This window comes from Oreochromis aureus, linkage group 4 (genome assembly GCF_013358895.1).
Source record: "Oreochromis aureus strain Israel breed Guangdong linkage group 4, ZZ_aureus, whole genome shotgun sequence".
Lineage (NCBI taxonomy): Eukaryota > Metazoa > Chordata > Actinopteri > Cichliformes > Cichlidae > Oreochromis > Oreochromis aureus.
The window spans coordinates 37,163,664-37,183,666 of record NC_052945.1 but is presented as its reverse complement, the minus strand read 5'-3'; the positions used below and the strand labels follow the sequence as shown (position 1 = coordinate 37,183,666).

At 43.4% G+C, this 20,003-nt stretch overlaps 1 protein-coding gene across 3 annotated transcripts; it reads right to left on the bottom strand.

The window, feature by feature from the left end:
• Window positions 1-6,111: 6,111 nt before the first annotated feature.
• Window positions 6,112-19,719, bottom strand: rras (RAS related). 3 transcript variants are annotated; one of them, XM_039611222.1, is made up of 7 exons: window positions 19,384-19,719; window positions 19,089-19,273; window positions 17,687-17,774; window positions 14,924-15,026; window positions 12,646-12,754; window positions 11,575-11,693; window positions 6,112-7,222 (listed from the first exon to the last, which is right to left on the bottom strand). In XM_039611222.1, exons 2-7 carry the CDS (start codon window positions 19,173-19,175, stop codon window positions 7,138-7,140), a joined length of 591 nt encoding a protein of 196 aa, XP_039467156.1. In that variant the 5' UTR covers window positions 19,176-19,273; window positions 19,384-19,719; the 3' UTR covers window positions 6,112-7,137. The 3 variants fall into 3 exon arrangements, with proteins under 3 accessions (XP_039467156.1, XP_039467157.1, XP_039467158.1); XM_039611223.1 differs by having other exon boundaries at window positions 19,399-19,719; XM_039611224.1 differs by lacking the exons at window positions 17,687-17,774; window positions 19,089-19,273; window positions 19,384-19,719 and adding an exon at window positions 15,650-15,699.
• Between the last annotated feature and the right edge of the window lie 284 nt (window positions 19,720-20,003).

The window sequence follows — 20,003 nt, the reverse complement described above, 5'->3', positions numbered from 1 at the left end:
TAAGAATAAAACATGTAGCTGCTTCAGTGTTTCTGTCAATTTGTGCAGATCTTGACTCATCAGTAATGTTTGTAGGGTGAGTGCATTTTTAAAACAATTTGTGCAAACTGCACTACAAGGTGGAATATTTGCAAAATCATGACTACCTCATGATATTTCGTCTCAAAAATTAACCCTATGTCAGTGCCATTAGGATGAAATTATCATGTGACCAACATTTTAACGTTAGACATAATTCTAACAGCCTCTGTAAACTAATATCCTGGCTTGCTCGAGGCTGCTGTTTTCTCTGACAGTTTCAATCAAAATTAGAAATGCTACTCTGACATAACTAATAGTGCTGCATGTTGTGCAGTTAGTTTCCAAAACACGTTATTCATGGTTACATACAATTTTAGACTGATGTGGGCCAAAGCCTAGCATAGCCTGTAACGTTATTATGACGGACACATTTTATGAGTGAACTTGACTTTGGCAATCGCATCCAAATGGACGGCACATTTAAAAGCTACAAAGTAAATGGTAAATGGACTGATTCTTATATAGCGCTTTTCTACTCTCCCGGAGTACTCAAAGCGCTCTATACAACATGCCACATTCACCCAGTCACACCCATTCTCACAAGCACTACCTCTATACTGAGTGCTTTCTAACTACACTCACACACATTCATACTCCAATGGATGCATCTGAGAGCAACTTGGGGTTAGTATCTTGCCCAAGGACACTTGGCATGCAGACTGGAGGAGCCTGGGATTGAACCTCCAACCTTCCCATCAGTAGGTGACCTGCTCTACCTCCTGAGCTATTGCCAGCCCATGTGTAAGCCCATGTTTCATTGCTGCACATGAAACATGGGCTTACACAATAATGGTCATGAGCGTAGATGCAAAGGCAGCTCTTAAGTGTATAGAATAAAGTGCTATATATGTGTGTATAAAGAGTGAATGTGGCATTCTGAGTGGTCGGTAAGTAGAGCCAAGTCCATGGTGAGCCAAAACTCAAGACTGTGACTAAGTGGGCTGAGAGTGCCTCACCTGCCAACTATAATTTAGAAGTAAACACAGGGACGTCACAGCATGAAACAGGGCTTTGGTTTAAAATGTTTACATTTATAAACTTAAAAAAGAAAAAGATTTAAATTTCTAATAAATCACATTTTAAATATAATTATCATTACTTGAATTAGAATGGTCAGTGGCATCTTTGTAAAGTACTTATATGAGCTTTTGAACTAGACACTGACACTACTGCTACTGTTGTCTAAGGAGCTTGGAAAGAAAAGCGTCTGGACTTCTTTAAGTTGCTTGAAGACGTTTCACCTCTCATCCGAGAAGCTTCTTCAGTTCTAGGGTCAAATGGTGGAGAGTCCCAAATTTAAGCCCTATGGGAGTGTCCCCCCCAAGAGGGACAAAGGACCCCCTAATGATCCTCTTCAGGAATCTCACCGAACCTGAAAAGAAAGTGTTAGCCAAAGGACTTAATTTTGCCATTTCTCCTCAACAGTTGCCCACAGTGGACCTCATCACAGCCACAGAAACCGCCATAAGGATTAATAAATGATCACAAACTGAAGCAGAGCAAATCAGGATGAAAGTTTCAGCCACCCTCTCCAGTGCTGAAGTCCCTCCATGTAACCTCACAATACAAGAGAAGAAGGCCGTCGCTTCCCTGAGCAAAGACCACCTTACCATTACCAGCTGGCAAGGAAAGATGCACTGTTGTTCTCAACACAACAGATTACCACACAAAGATCACTACTCTCCTCAGTGACAACAATACCTACTGTGGTGGCGCGAATGAGGGATAACTGGGGACGGTAACTAAGATGTTGACAACACCACCTGGGGGAGGGAGTTATACCCCAGGAAAGATTTCTCTAGCTAATGTAAGTGTTACACTGGCTACCAAAGCCCACAGACAAATCAAAATTTATTAAGAAAAACTACTAAAAGCATAAAATTGTAAAATCAGAAAGGTACCTAAGGTAGCAGGGTTGAGTCGTCAAGGTCCACCCTACTATATGCCACATTATGATAAACGCAAGAGTCCCACTTACCACTCTCTAAAGGGCAATACTAAAATGAGTAGCTTTCCTGGAGAGATCTGCAGTGTCTAGCTGCCTAATGCTCTCAGCCACCTTGGATGGACAAGACTGCCAAATGCCTCCGTCTGGTAGTGAAGCGCAGCTGTTTCTTATAAGCCCACTAATTGTCAGCTGGGAAGGTGTGGATGTTAGTGGTGCATTCGTGGACATCACGTAAAATCCTACCCCAGAATCTACTTCACTACAATCTACCCCCGGGATTTGAATCGTCGTCCCGATGATTGACACTCACTGCCAAGGTCTAAACAGGGTAACTGTATTAGGCACAGGTGCCTGGGAGTTCACAGCCCCTATTACTCTACTTCCTGCTACCTGGGGCAAATGATGCAGATTCGAGTCTCCCAGCATTACCACGGGTAGTCCTACGTAAAGGGGCTATATTATTGTGAACACCAGCCATAACTGCCAGCTGATCAGTGCAAGCCGACACCACAGGGGACGTTTAGGGTTCTAGCTCGTCTGGTCTACGAGGGCTAGGAGTCTCTGGTCTTGGGTGGCAATTGCTTGGGGCAGGAGTAGGTTCAGAAACCAATAAAAACCACTCGCCACCTTGCATAGGTTCCTCTACAGGGGCAGTAGTGTACACGGACCCATTTTGGTCAGGGACCTTAAGCACTTTATACACCACTGAACTCGAAGCACCCTTAATTTTATCACGACCTCTGAGCCCAACTTTCTTCAGATAAACCAGCTGACCTTCCCGCAGGGGAGCATCCTTTGCTTGCTGGTCGTGGCGCGTCTTACGCCAATCAGCTACAGGGATTTGCTTCAGTTGGGATGCAGGCAAATGGCCCCCCACACACATTAAGATGGGTTTGTGCATCTTTAGCCAACTGGCATGGCTCACACTTCTGGCACCACCGTTGGATGTCTCCTACTGGGTACATCCCTACCCAGTAGCACCATTGAGAAACCACATCTACTGTGCTCCGAACACCCTGATAACCATGCTCCTGGCGCACTTGCTGCAAAACCTGACCCTGAAGGGACTTGGGCAGCAATACCTGCAGTGTCTCTCCTCTCCTTGGATGACAGACCTTCCGATATAACACGCCATCCCGCTCCACTAACCTACTCCATTGCCTGACCAACCCGAGGGCCAGCCTTGAAGTGCGACCACGCTCCTTGGCATCAGGGCCCCGCGTCCGCCTCCAAAATTGCAGAAACTCCCGGATCATGGGGTCAGTCTCCTGCAACATACGAAGGTCAGACAATGCATACCCAGGGAAGACCGAAGTAATGGCTTTAACAGCGGGGGTTACTGGTTTCCTACCAATAACCGGCGGCAACGGGTCAGGTAGTACAGATTCTGAGCCTAGGATGCCCCCACCTGAACCTCGGCTCAATGGTTCAGGGAGTGGAAGTTTCCCTGCATGGAAGAACAAACAACATTACTTAAACTGGCTTGCGCTGCTGTACCAGCTGACTGCACAGGCATGAGTGTGGGCTCACCAGGGCACTCTCTGGCAAAATGCCCAACCTTCTGGCACCGTCTGCAAATGACAGCCTTGTTACGTGAGGCAGGATATGGTTTGGAAGCACTATTCAAAGCAGCAAGACTCCTTGCGAGCTGATTCAACTGCTCTTGCTGACTTTTAAGAATCTCTTTTAACTCCTGTATTTCAGATTCATAGGGTGCAATACCTGCCGGACTACCTCTAAAAGGGACCTCCTGGACAGTGTGCTGAAAGCCTAGCACCAGGGGAACCGAGTAACTTCTATCCCTCCCGCCCCCGGCATACCTCCACACTCCCATAATATAGTCTCACGACAAACATCCATCAAGGTGGCAGTAGGGTAGCCGCGGACATACTGTTTTAATTCTCTGCGTAAGAAACAATCAAGCACATTTTCAACAAATTGGTCTCTAAGCAACACATCTTTGTTCAGCAGAACATGAGGGGACTGTTTCACAACTCTATCCATGAGGCACATAAGAGCATGCGAAAACTCTTGCAATGTTTCTCCCTCCTGCTGTCGTCTTGAAAAGAACTCTTCCTGCAGAGAGACATATGACTTAGTACACCCAAACAGTTCCTGTAAAATAGTCAAAATCTTTTCAGGATCGTCTTTCTCCTCTGGAAGCCGATATTTAATCTCTTCTCTGGGCTCGCCTTCTAGATGATCATAGATGAAAAGGGCTTTGTCGGCTGGTGAAAGATGTCATACCCTCAAAAAGGCCTGCACCTCTTCCACCCATTCGGCAATACCTATACCAGTTTTACCGTTGAACCATGGGCACTTCCTCTCCTGAGAAATATAAATCAGTCTCTCAGTCACAGGAGCTGAAACAGCAGAATACCGTACTCTCCTAATACGGGCCCCCTGGATTACTCTTTGTTCCCACGTCTGTTCGGTCACGGGTACTGCAGTGGACCCAGGCATTCATTGCACTATCACCTTCATTCAGCGGTTCGCCTGGTGGCCAACTCTTGCCAAAGACGCCCGGGAATACATTGCCGCCTGCCCAACCTGCGCCCAGAATAAGACAGTCAACAAGCCTGCCACCGGTCTCCTTCATCCCCTACCTACGCCAAGCCGCCCGTGGTCTCACATTGTGGTCGACTTCGTCACTGGTCTTCCGCCTTCATCAGGTAACACGGTCATTCTTACTATAATCGATCACTTCTCTAAAGCCGCCCACTTTGTAGCTCCCTACCGCCCTGGAAACTGCCCGGCTCCTGACAACCCATGTGTTTCGTCTCCACGGGATCTCAGCTGAAATAGTCTTCGGCAGGGGTCCACAGTTCACCTCACAAGTTTGGAGGGAGTTCTGCACCACCCTAGGAGCCCAGATCAGTCTCTCGTCAGGTTTTCACCCACAGACTAACAGCCAGGCAGAGCAAGCCAATCAAGAACTCAAAGCAGCCCTCCGCTGCTTTGAGTTCCGCGGCGTCCACTCACCAGACCACTTGGAGTAAGCAGCTGACATGGGTAGAGTACGCTCATAACAGCTTCACCTCGTCGGCGACTGGAGTTTCTCCTTTAGAGGCCTCCCTGGGGTATCAACCCCTCCTGTTCCCAGCTTTCGAAGGTGAGCACTTTGTGCCCTCTGTTCAGCAGCAAACAAATGGCTAGCGGATCGCCACAGGACCCCAGCCCCGGCATACACTCCTGGACAAAAGGTTTGGCTCTCAACTAGATTCGTGCTACTCAGATCCGAGTCGCAAAAGCTCTCCCCCACCTTTATCCTTTATCGGACCGTTTGAAATAGACTCCCTTGTCAACCCAGTCTCAGTACGTCTCAAGCTCCCCAGGACTATGCACATTCATAATGTTTTTCATGTCTCACAAGTGAAACCCTATCGTTCCAGTCCTCCTCACGTCTTGTGTATAGCACTATCCCCCCAAGTGCAAATGAATGTTGTAAATAAACTTTCATTGTTAACTCACAACTCAGGAGTCCTGCGTGTGGATCCTCAAGGGCAACCCGTGACAGAAAGGCTCTCAGAGGCGGTGGCTTACGACACCAACTGTCTGCCATCTATTATTAGTATAGTTTTGAGATCCCTTCCCAGACGCCTTAACGCCCACTCACATCCTGGATCATCAGGAAATCACATGATAGGGTGGGGCTAGGTTTCACAATGAACTCACCCGAAACCTTGGCTGATTGTGACCTACACCCGTTTTCACACCTTGGCTCATGTGATTAGTTAGAGGATCATTAGGGGGTCCATTGTCCCTCTCGGTGGGTTGCTCCCACAGAGCTTGAATCTGGGACTCTCCACCATTTGACCCTAGAACTGAAGAAGCTTCTCTGCTGAGAGGTTAAACATTTTCAAGCAACTTAAAGGAGTCCGGACGCTTTTCTTTCCAAGCTCCTTAGACTACGATGACCTGGATGACTGAGAACCTTGACAGAGATACTGCTACTGTTGTGTCAGCACACAGACACAACAGCACATAGATGGTGGTGTAAATTCTCTGAAATTCATAGACTGAAAGTAAAAGGTGACACAAAGTTTATAATGAGACATTTATGAGAAAAGACAAAAGAAAAATAAAGTTCAGATAAATGTTTTAATAGTTTATAAAAGTGACTTATTTCAATATATTTTAAGGGTTCTGTTCAGTATGTTAGCTGTTCTTAGGACATCACGCTTCTTGCCACCTGGAGACCTACGATGTTGTGACTAGACTCTTCCAGTATACGGACAGGTTCTTCTCTAGCACTTTTCTACTATACTGGCGCACTCAAAGCGCTTATACCCCATTTTCACAATTACAGTGATAAAGTAGAGAAATACGGAAAAAAAAAAAAAGTACAAAATCCCCCAAATATATAGTATATAGTACCACGATGCAGCGATACAGCCATCACACAACACATGGCCAATACTATTATTTGATCAGGATCTTAAATGACATCTGTTATTCATGGATTTATTCAATATTGTACATCTTTTAAGACTGACTGTACCTTCTGCTATCAATCTTCTTTTTGTCTTGAACAATAATAATACTTCTTTGGAGCTCTCCTGCCCCTTGCAGGAGGGCATGGAAAATGGCATTGCTTTGGACCTTACGACTTAATATACAAAGCTATGCTAAGGGGACAATCAGCACTTGTCCATTTATGACATGATAATTTTTGCACATAGCACATTTAATGTCATTTCTTCAGACAGTTACAATTGCCGTGGTGTTGCAGATGCTGATATCTGTACTTGTTTAAAACAGCATCCTTAAAAGCACTGAAAAGTTAATTATACACTACATTTTTGGGTGATATTTCTATTTGTGGACACAAATTATGATTTGTGTTGTAACATTATTATTAATCTGCGTCACAAGTGCCACCCTGCTGCTGCTCACACCTCTTCCTTTCAATACTCTACTTAAAATTTAAAAAAATTAAACCAAATTAAATGTTGCTTTTAACAAAAGTGCAAATGTAATCATCTGGAAAGAAACTGATGCACCTTCTCTCTTGCGCTCTCTTTCAAAGACACATACACACTCATATGTACACACAAAAAACACCTTTCTGCAGAGGAATGAGGCTTTGGTATTCATAATAATAGTGCTTAAAGGATGACACAGGGACAGCCACGTCTTTTCTCGTTCCCTGTGTGATGTGTTGGAGGAGGACTCTCCATCTCCTGAAATCGTCTGTAAAGCAGGAGAACAGATACAAAGGGATTAATTATCTTCACATTTTGCTCCTATTCACAGAGGCGACACAGTATCGAACATATATTGACTGATGCTGGCTTGAATAATGTAATTTCTTGGTCACGAAATCCAACCATGTATCTCTTGTCATGGGTTTTGACACAATTTGTTACCTTTGATTATAAAATACCATACCAAAATTTGCCTAGTGACAAAATATGAATACTAAATCGTAGTTGGCAACAGTGCTGTAATACAGTGTTTCCCAGCCTTTTGGAGCCACGGTCCATATTTCACTTTAGAAAAATCCCACGGCACACCATCAAACAGAAATGTCACCAAAAGCATACTGATAAGTCTTCCACCAGATATAGCAGAACTGGCTCAGTTTGTCCCCAGTTTACCTTTGTTGCTTCCTTCTAACCACTACTCATGCTCGGGCCTTCACCTGGGTCAGAGTTTTCTCCAGGACCAGGTCAGACTGAACACTTTTTATTTTTAAACATTTATTTATTGCTGTTACGCGCTGCGTCGTCTCACTCACAGCATGACTATTATGTCATTTCTTCCTCGTCGTCTTCTGTTTTACTGCCAGCTGGCAACCCATTTCATTAGAGCAGGTAGTTGTACTGCCCTCTAGTGGTAGAGAATGTCATTGTTCTGCCCGTTAGTCACACCGGTCGCTTTGGTGTGCCGTGGAAGATTATCTGGTTCCACCTGATTAGTACTCTATGTGCCGCGGCACAGTGATTGTGAAACACTGCTGTAATAAGAGTGACCACTACTTCCTACAGCATCTATGTAAGTATTTATCAGTACCACTTATAAGTGGTACTGATACGCTGGTCTGCAGTACGGGGGCCCCACAGGGAACTGTGCTGGCACCGGTCCTCTTCACCCTCTACACTGCAGACTTCAGTTATAACACAGACACTTGCCATCTCCAGAAGTTCTCAGACGACACCGCCATTGTGGGTCGGATGTTGGAGGGAAACGAACCGGAATACAGGGGGGTCATCAATGACTTCGTCAGCTGGTGCAAACAGAACCATTTTCACATCAATGCCAGCAAGACGAAGGAGCTGGTGATTGACTTCAGCAAGAAGCCACCCCCTATTACACCAGTGAACATCCAGGGTTTGGACATTGAAACGGTGGAGGAGCACAAATACCTGGGTGTTCACCTCAATAACAAACTGGACTGGTCCACAAACACAAATGCACTTTACAAAAAGGGTCTAAAGTCGCCTCCACCTGCTACAGCGGCTGAGATCCTTCGGGGTGAACAGGACACTCCTAAGGACGTTTTATGACACTGTGGTGGCGTCTGCTATTTTCTATGCTGTGGTCTGCTGGAGTGGTGGAATGGCAGAGAGGGACGGGGGGGAAACTCAAACTGGTCAGGAGGGCCAGCTCTGTCCTGGACTGTCTGCTGAAGTCCATCGAGCAGGTTGTGGAGGAGAGGATGTTGTCTAAGCTAACATCCATCATGGACAACACCTCCCACCCCCTGCATGAGACTGAACACTGAGCAGCTCGTTCAGCAGTGGACTTTTACAGCCACAGTGCTGGAAGGAGCACTGCCACAGGTCATTCTTACCAGCAGCTGTCAGACTCTGTTACACAGTTTAACATTCTTTTGGTCAGCTTACTCAGCAGCTTGTTTGTTTACTGTACATTTTATACATATCTCCGTACAATTTTTCTATACATTGTTACCTGTCTATATGAACTTCAGTTGCTTATGTTTATAGGACCACCTTATGTCTTATTTTTATATTTTATTTTCCCTTGCTGTAAGAGTTCTGTAACACTGAAATTTCTCATCCGTGGGATAATAAAGGTTTATTCTATTCTTCTTTGTAGAATCATTTTCTGATGGCCGGACATTGTCCTCCAGGATTTTATGGTGGAGAGCACAATTCATGTTTCCATCAGTGACGGCAAGTCACACCAGCACATTTAACTGTTGGTATGATGATCTTTATCTGAAATGCTTTTTTCGCTTTACGCCAGCTGTAACAGGACTCAAACTTCAAAAAATCTCCAGTTTTGTCTCATCAATGCACAGAATATTTTCCCAATGATTTGTTTTTCCCCAAAAGACGTTTTTAGCAAATGTGAGATGTACATTTCAGAGTGACAAACACACAAAAAACCCAAAATAATAAAATAAAAGTAAGAAATCAGGAAGGGGGCACTTCACTATGGCCTGGTAACCATTGTATGCATCTGATCTCAGATGTGATAAATCTTTTGTAAGAGTAAATGAGAACTCAATACTGGTTTCTTATTTTTACTAGCTGGACATTAAGAATACTGAGAAAGAGTACAGTCGTTTTTCATGGAGCTCAGAACTTATGTCTCTCCTATGATCCAGCATTCATCCTAACACTAGGATCTGTTATGAGTACAGCAGCTCACTGCTGAATGAACAAAAACCTACCCAACCAAACATTGGATTGTTTTGTGTTAGTGTCCCCCACATAAGAATAAACAAGCTTCTTTTGTTTTGCCGTTTCTAAAAAAAGTGGGTATGTAGTGTAAAAACAAAATAGAAACAAAGCAAATCATTTAAATATGCTATTATCATACAGATAACTAAAATGCTATCAGTCCATTTTCTGCTTCTTACTGCTTCTGGGTCACAGGAGACAGCTTTGACACCCCGTCCCCCTTCTGTGGGGGACACTGACGTGTTCTAAAGCCAGCAAAGACATGTCAATGGTCTGCACCAGGACCTCCTCCTGGTAGGATATGCCCAAAACACACCTCATCCACCAGTCTGCAGCAATCAGTCAGTCTCCCACTCCGTCTTTCCCTCACTTGTGTAAAAACAAGAGAACGAGTTTGACTTACTGCCAGCAGTAGGGCAGGGGCTTGTCAATCAAGACAGTCCCACAATATGCAGAAACCTGGGGCAAATCTTATCTACCACTGAGCTGATGCTACTGACAAGCATCAGCCATGTCAGGATGGAGGAGATCCTTGAGGAAAACTGACTTGCAATCCCTTTTATTCTGATTTATTACCACTTTGAAAAAGCTCTCAAATTCTATGGGGAAAGGGTTTTATTTTACCTTGTTAGCCATCTTTATTGTTAAACACTTAAATCTTCAATTTAGTTGGTTATATTATTTTTGCAGGTTAATGTTCCACAAAGTATTTGGACGGCAACTGTTTTAATCTACAGTCTTCTTATTCTACATTTACCTGCCTAATTGTTACGCTTTTACATTTTGAGATGAGATGGAATCATATTTTTTACTTGAGTAAAAGTCTACAGTTTACAGTTTTTGAGTAGTCTCTCTTTTTCTGTCAGTCAATGAACACTTCACTACACTTCAAATCAAATAGCATTCAATTCAATTGCAATAACTGTACAAATTTTAAGATAACAAAGCATGAAATGGTTTAAAATGTGTTTTAAAAAAGTTTTGCATTAACTGTATGTTTTCATAAGTCTGAATCATTGCTGAAATCAGTACATGGTGCCATTCTTGGTGTAGGAGCCATTTTTGTGTTCTTGATGCATGCTCAATCATCCAGGTAAGTAAATCCCCCAAAGTTGATTCTGTTCATCTGGACGTTTTCAGTGGGAGAAACGTTTCATCCAAGTGACTTCTTCAGTCTAGGCTGACTGTAGCTGTGATTGCAGCCATTCCCCAACTCTGGGCTGGTTTCAGTCATTATGCAGATGTACTGTTTATAAGACTGGGGAAACCTGCAGTCAGCTGAGACTGAAGAAGTCACTTGGATGAAACGTTTCTCCCACTGAAAACGTCCAGATGAACAGAATCAACTTCTGGAGCATTTTTTGTGTTGTTACCTTATGTGTGCCACTAGGGGCCACTTTATGTTTTTACAGTATGTATGTTTTTATGGTACGTCAGGTGTTGCTGGTCGGAAGGAGCAAACAGTTTGTGAGCGTTGCGCTGTTGTGATTTATGATAAAAGACCGTTGAACAAATGCAACCGATAGAAGGCAATAATGGTGTTAAACACACAAGTACGGCTGGAGTTATTGGACTGACAGCGGCACCACAGCCATCCAACAGCTCAGGCTTAGCCTCTACACTTGTCTTGTCTGAAAGTCAGACAGATTGATAGACTGATATCCTTTTTTTTTTTTTTTCAGGACACTGAAGCTTCAGACATTTGTTACAAACCAAAAGGTGGACCATAACAGCTAACACTTCCTAGTGGGAACAGCAGCCAAAAATAACAAAAAAGAAATAAAATTACAGTGTGTGCTGTTGAGAAATGTTAAAGTGCAGTTTGCCCGGCTGCCTCTGCTAGTCCCAGCAGGGAAGTAAACTAAAACAAACTCATATAAATAAGGACTGTACCTAATAATATGCACAAGCTCCAAGAAGGCTTCATCAACATTGTAGCGATTCTTCGCCGAAGCCTCCATGTAGTGGATCCTATTCTCTCTGGCAAACGCCTGTGCGTCCTCCTTGGGTATCTGCAGACACAATAAACAACATCAAGTCCAAGATCCAGTGCTGTTCTTGTCATCCTGTAAAAATATGTAGAAAACTTGTCACTTTGTCCTGAAAAAAATGAAGGTAAGTAATCTCAACAAGTACAAGGCTTAAAAATCCTGTGGAACAAGACAACAAAAACCCCAAAAACACTGGGGACACTGAGGTCAAAGTCACTGAGATTCTTCTGAGATTTTTAGTAGATACACCTATTTGAAGTATCTGAACATATCTGAAAGACAAAAAAAAAAAAAACATTAAAGTCCAGACACGGCGCCTAGCCCTTGAGTTGATCCAGCCACTGTTCGTGGAAGCCTAATCAGGTCCCAGTGGAAGTCAAGAAGCCATTCTTAAGGAGCGGAAACAGGGAAACAGGCAGGACCCGGACTGTAAATCAGCAGCAACAGCTCTGGTAGAGTGATGAATCCAATTTTTACCAGTTCAAAGTATTTTCAAGGACATGCAGAGTTTACTGTAACAGAGGAGGATGTTATGGTGAGCTTTGGGCTGCTACCCTGTTGAGCTGTGGTTTTCCAGTCCTTTCGGGACCTGTGTCAGAACCAGTGGTCCAATTATTAATAGAGTAAATAGATTGGCATCTATATTTCCCAATTTTCCTCTATATTATTTTTTAGTAATTTGGGGTACAGGTTCATCTTTCACAGGCACACTTTAACTTTCAGATTACAGGAATCGGATTGGAAGCTTGGATATTTGATAAGTGGATGCCTCAAGCTCCTGAGTTACAGGAGCTGCTTCTCCTTGTATAATAATTTGTGGAATATATGAGACTAAGCCAGAAAAGTTGTTTATAAAACTGCAGATATCGCCTAAACTGTTGAGATTCCAGAACTTTCCTTCTGCAGTAGATCTGGAACAATGATCTGGAATGGAAGAAAAATGACATTATAGAAGTGTATTGTTGTTAGTTACCACTCTTTGCTGTTCCAGGTCTGCCTTGTTTCCAACCAGCACCATGGGAAAATCATCTCTGTCTTTCACTCTCAGGATCTGGGTGTGGAACTTCTGGACTTCATGATAGCTGATAGTTGGAAGGACAGAAACAATTACCAGTCACAGTATAAAGAAGTCTACAGATTAAAATAGCCCTTCTCATCCATTTTAATAGTTCCAGACAAAGTCTTCCTTATATATTAACATATTGTATTGTTAAATAGTCTAGTCCATTTTTGTTAATGTTACTGTACAACCGCAACCCACATAATTTCCCTCGGGATTAATCAAGTATGCTGATTCTGATGATTCTGAAGTCTGATGATGAACACACTGAGAATTAGTTCCAGTATTACCATCTACCAGGTAATGACATGGTTTTTCTTTAGTTTATTTGGTTATGTTTGTAGGTGATTCCAAGCAAGGAAGCGGAGGCCTAGAAGATAGTGCAGCAGTGGTGGTAATGAGGTTTGTTCCTGGTTCAACCCTCGGCTGAAGCTGATAAAGTTTCATTACCAACCAGCAGAGGGTACAGTGACTGAGTTTCTTCTAACGTATTGGACTTACAGATACACAGCTTTTCTCTTCTAATTAAGTACTTGATGCACTTTCTACAAGTGTCATCCATATAACATTCACACACACTGTGACGCACTGTGGTCACCATCTTGCTCAAAGATACTTTGACATGCAGGCTGGAGGACTCTACGCCCCGAACCACAGCCCCCCTGTACTGCAGTGTAGTGTGCAGGTGCACTGAGAGACAACACTCCCAGAGTAAATGTTAAGATAACACAGGATCAGATTATTACAAAAATGTGTTTTAACTTTGTGTCCTTCTTGTCCATAATTGAGTTTCAGATGAATAAAATGTGGCTTTTGCATCGCACTCTAAAGCTGTGGTTCTCTCCTCTTCCTGAGAATGGCAACAGTAATACATTAGAAACCAAAAGCTGGACCATAAGAGTTGCTGGGAGGAAAAGCACCCAAAACAGAAGAAAAAAGATGAAGCAAAATTAAGACCCTAGCCCGGGAACAACTTACTAATTGGAACCAGGATTTTTCTGTACACAAGAATTGGCCCTGGGGTTTCACAGAGCTGTACTTGTCATGTTATACATTCTTCTCTAAGGCAATATTACTAGGAATAAAACTGCATCTACACAGGCACCGGTTTGCTCATCGCCCATCACTTTGAAGATGATGGCTGGTTGTTTGAAGAGATTCCAGGTTCCAGTTGAGCCTCTAAGATATTTACTACCAGGTCACATCTCAATCGATGGTATTCAGTGGTACTCTAATAATCCCAGACATCCTCACCACTGGACCACCTTTAGATCCCCCCTGCCACCTGCTCCTGGACTTCCTCACAAACTGGCCTCAAGCAGTCTGACTCGGCCCCACCTTTTCCCTCGACTGTCACTCAGCACCGGATACCCATAGGGCTGCATTCTCACCCCCCTACTTTACACCCTGTACACATACGGCTGCACACCAACCCACCCAACCAACATCATCGTAAAGTAGGCCGATGACAAGATAAAATAAACTTTTATTAGTCCCACAAGTGGGAACTTTGCTTGGTCACGGCAGAAAGTGGACAGGCCGGACGTAGAGAACTTGTCCCGCTGCTGCCTCTTAAAACAAAAGAACTCAATGTTCTTCAGGAGACACAGATCATCTGTGCCTGAGGTTAATCAGGTCCCACACCCCCAGACTCACTAACAGCTGCGTACCCTGGGCCATGTTAACAAACACTATCCCCCCACAATCCCCCCTGCCCACCCACCTCACCAATCTGAGCCATGGTCTCAGTTACCCTCGTCTTTCAGGCCAACCACAGACAGACTCTATGCAGACCAAGTCTTTCCTTTGTGCTACCTCCAAACACTTTGCTCTCCAATGTGTGCCTTTCTATTGTTAGGTATATATTTCTCTAGACTGTATATACGTCTTTTGTTTGCGCTTTATTCCTGATATCTTTACCATTTTTTTTTGTGAACCCGGCAGGTGCGTGCACCCGGCAGGTGCGTGCACCCGGCAGGGTTGTACATGTACAATGACGATAAAAGGCTATTCTATTCTTAACGCTGACTCGTAGTCACTTCAGTCTCTTGCTTCCTATGGTCTCTAGCTGCCACATCACTACGTCGTGCTTGCAGTGTGTACATACCTTTACAATATAACTTTATAGCACTCTGTACAAGAGACATACAAACAAACATCACACACACACACACACACACACACACCGTACCTGCCGCGGTCATTGAGTGCAAACACCAGTAAAAAGCCTTCTCCAGACCGCATGTACTGCTCCCTCATCGCACCAAACTCCTCCTGACCTGCTGTATCCAAGACTGACGCATACAGAGACATGATTACATATACACATAAATACAAAACATACATAGTATTCACAGACACAGACATACACTGTATTATTGTCAAAAGTATTCACCCACCCATCCAAATCATTGGTACAATCACTTCTACAGCCACAGGTGTATAAAACCCAACATGCTGAGCACTTCTACAAACACTTTGTGAAAGAATGGGTCGCTCTCAGGAGTTCAGTGAGTTGCAGCACCATGATTTAAGCACTTTGAAGCAACTGTTGTGTATATATATATATAACTGGCGCTATATAAAAGACATTGAATTGAACAGAACTGAAGTGCAGTGGTGAAATTTCCTCGCTGCTAAATATTCTACAGTGACCGTTAGTGGTATTATAGTGTGATGGCTGCAGTTACAGCCACACGTGGTAATATCTACCAAACATCAGTGTAGAGGCTGACACATAACACTACACTTACATTTTTCTTTCTTTAAATATAGCATTTAATTTACAGGATAATAAAGAGTTGGTTTGTATTTAGAAGTAATTTACATACATAACACTGTATTCTAAAATAAGTGTGCACATTTTAGTTTACACTGTTGTCTTTATGATTTAATCTTTCCTTGTTTTCTCAGTTACCTCAGTGACAGCTGCTCCCAGTCCCTTGGTTGATGAGCTAATAGGTGGATAAGGGGCGGAGCAAGCCTATATGGAGACCTGCAAATTGGGTCATACCACCACAACTCTGGATCATGGGGGGGAAATGGGATTTGTTATGTTAGTTTCAGTTGGGTATTTTTGTGTTCTACCCCTTTTTTGCGTTTTTGTGGGCTGATCAGCCACTATTTAAGTTTCCCCTTTGTCTCATTTAGGTAGGTTAGTTTGTTTGAGTTAGTCGTGTTGTTTGCTGTCAGTGTTTGAGTGGCGTTCTGTTATTTTGACCTGTTTTGTGGGCCTAAGATTTAGATTTTTCTGTATAATTTGACCAAGTTTGTTTTGGGGTTGAACAACCTGTGCTGATGTTCATCACTGCTCGGTCCATCACATATAGTAAAGTGCGAGCAATTGAGAACAACAGCAACTCAGTCACAAAGTGGTAAGCCAGAGCAGGGTCAGCAGATGAGGCCCATAGGGGTTGGCAACTTTCTCCAGTCAACTGCTACAGACCTCCAAACTTCATGTGGCCTTCAGATTAGCTCAAGAACAGCACATACAGAGCTTCATGGAATGGGTGAGCAGCTGCATCCAAGCCTTACATCACCAAGCACATTACAAAATCTCAGATGCAGTGGTATTAAAGCACGTCACTACTGGACTGTAGAGCAGTGGAGACATGTTCTCTAGAATGACTAATCTGACAAACGTATGAATAAGTCTGGGTTTAGTGGTTACCAGGAGAGCATTACTTATCTGACTGCATTGTGCCACATGCAAAGTTTGGTGGACTATAGTTTAGGGTTGTCTTTAGAAGTTGGGCTCAGCCCCTTAGTTCCAGTGAAAGGAACTCTTTATGCTTCAGCATACCAAAACATTTTGGACAACTTCATGCTCGCAACTTTGTGGGAACAGGTGACAATGGCCCCTCCCCATTCCAAGATGACTACGCACCAGTCACAAAGCAACTAACTGCATTACACGGATGGAAGAACGTGACTGGCCTGCAAAGAGTCCTGACCTCAATGCCACAGAACACCTTTGGGATGAATTAGCAGAGACTGTGAGCCAACATCCAACATCAGTGTCTGACCTCACAAATGTGCTTCAGGAACAACGGTCAAAGATTCCCATAAACACACTCCTAACCCTCGTGGAAAACCTTCCCAGAAGAGTTGAAGCTGTTATAGCTGCTAACGGTGAGCTGACATCATATTAAACCCATGGATTAGGAATAGGATGTCACCCAACTTCGTACACATGTGTAGACAGACTAGCGAAAAATTTTGGCAATATAGTGTAAACATGTCCTGATGCATGCTCAATCATCCAGGTAAACAAGTCCCAAAAGGTTGATTCTGTTCATGTGGATGTTTTCAGTGTGAGAAACGTTTCGTCATCATCCAGGTGACGTCTTCAGTCTCAGCTGACGGCAGGTTTCCAACCTTATAAACACCTGGATGAGGGACGAAACGTTTCTCCCACTGAAAACGTCCAGATGAACAGAATCAACCTTTTAGAAATATAGTGTATGCATGGTAACTCGTACTGCTAACAGAAAATCTGTAACATTAAGCTGAATTTTCACTTGTTCTGTGTCATAAAAATCACCCACTAAGGAAACACAAGTGTTTTTCTTAGTGGTTTCACTAAAACCGATTCTCTACTGTTGCATTAACCAAAAAAAAAAAAATCACTAAACTGTATCAATTAGGGTAAGTGTGATGTTTGTGAAGGGAACAGTAAGGAAAAGTCTTACAAACAGCACCTCTGCTGTGTCTGAGACTCACAAATAAGTGGTGAAAGAACAGTGTGGCCCAGCACACTATCCTGACAGCACCAGCCCACTAACAAGTCCTAACAAGGGAAATGAAACATCCTGAGAGCAAAGACACTGCCTGTATCATATCCCATCACAATGTAACACACCCTTTGTTTTCAACAAAGCTTTTTCCAAACCCTGCAATTACTCTGACACTCTGTGTGAATTAGGACAGATATATCTCCAGTGTAATGTCTTACTGTCAAGCCGGGTCTCCTTTCCATCCACGGTACAGATCTTGGTGTAGGAGTCTTCAATGGTGGGGTCGTAGTCGGACACAAAGTACGACTGTGGGACACGCTCCAAGTTAGTAACATCAATACTAGACTGTGCTTAGCAGCTTAGCAGAGTGGCTTGTTTTACACCTCTCATAACCAAGGCCAGTGCCTGATAGGCATTTATTAATATTATTTACAAATGGTGAGAACAAAAGTGATGCAGCAAAAATGATGAAAAGTGCCTAGAGAATTATTAAGTTTAGAATGAATATGTAACAACTTTAGTACTTCTCCTTCAGTGTACTCTATAATCCACTATTTACTGCTACAGTTCTGCTACAGTAATGACTGTACTACTGTACTACAGCCTGAACCGTTCATTAGGCAGCCAGTTTAATGAAGACCTTTTTGTGTTAAACAGAATATAATGCAACAAAAGCTGGCCCAAGGTAATGAAGAAACTCTTACCATATAGTGTGGAAGCAGAAGCACCAACTCAGTTCTCTATAACCCTCTCAGCACTGGTTCCAGTGCATGCAGCAGAGAACTGAACAATTCCCAGCAACACATTAACAGAACCAGGGGTGGAAGATAACTAATTTACTGAAGTGCACTTTTAACATGTTTAGAGTTTAAGTATTTCTATTTAAAAATATTTCAAATAGAAATCTCGTCATATTATACTGTGTTTTCATAGAGAATCCCTATTTTACTGTAATGCACAAAATCCCTGTTTCTTTGTCCACCAACTCCTCCTATATGATCAGGAGCTGAGCAACCTAAACTTGGCCCTCAGGCTCAACTTCGTCCCTGGAGGTTCTGACATCACGATGTTCCCCAGCCGTCATCTAATAGTAACGTGTCATTTATATCCAGGAAAGTTACACATGTCTAACAACATACTATCTACATCCTTTAGTTACCTCCCTCTGTATAACAGTTTACCAACACGAGGCTAAACACTGTTGTAGCAAAGTCAAGCACGATCAAGTATAGATATACAAGTTCAATATTATATGACCAGCTGGGCCAAGGTGGTTTGAGATGCATAATTAAAGTTTTGATTGCTTTTGTTGTGATTCTAACTTACAATGAGAATGAATGACTTTAGCTCGAGGGGAGAAGTCTATGACTACTAGTGTTTTTGGTTTGCTTTAGTTGTTTAACTGCTGCTCAATAGCTGAATAAGACATTAGTGGTAAACCATTAACCACTAACAGGTCATCTGTTCCAAATGCAGGTCACTTGTTGAACCTTGACAAGGTTGAGTTTGTGGAAATAACCGCTCAATAACGACCCACCAGTGGATCGACCACCAGTGGATCGACGCATTAACCTACAGACAGGTCCACAGTATGTTCTACACGTGTTGTAGAGTCAGTACCTGGATGAACTGGATGGTAAGGGCGCTCTTTCCCACTCCTCCTCCCCCCACAACCACCAGTTTGAATCTTTCCTCTTCTCCACTCATTTTCAGCTCTTTAGTCCGGACCAAAGACTCTCCGAGCGCACAGCAGCCACAGGACCTCACAGGCGCGCTAGATCCAGGTCTCGCAGTAAGCCTGCTAACTGTAATGAGACACCAACATGGACGGTTTTCAAAACTTTGGTGTGCGAACGACGGACTCAGGGCCACACCTGTAAACCAAAGTCCTGACGGAGTTCCACTGTCCACGCACCAAAATAACACGCACCGACGGGGTTTTGCTTTGAGTTCGGCCTTAAAGCGGGACTGTAGCAATCGCCGTCTCCTTTTCTTTTCTTCTTTCGGCTCTTTTCTCGTCGGCCTCCAGTCAGCTTCTGGGCGGAACTGCTTCCTCTTTTCTCTTTCCTCAAGAAACTACAGCAGCAACTACATCACACTGATGTCATAGGCGGTGGTGACTTTCCCCACGCTGCGAGGACTCTGCAAACACACGGCAGCCTTCGTCTGCTTCAAATTAAAAACTAATCTGAAACTAATCTTTCGGGTGTCAGCTTCCTTATTCGGTCACCGGAGCATCCGTGACATCATCATTTCTACCTAACGGATGTGCCCGTACACCGTGAGAACTTACGGCATTGATTAAACGGATGTGAAACTTTTTACAAGATGTTATTCGCTCTTTGAAACGGAACCAAACTGGTTTAATAACACAGTTAAACACATCTGAAATTCCAGTATGGAATACTTAAGCTTCAGAAATCCCGACGTTTGCTAAGGCAAAGTAAACACGCAGTGAAGTGTACTAATACTGCTGCACAGCTTCGCAATGAAAACGGCCTAAAGCATACCGCAAAGCAGCAAGACAACTAAATA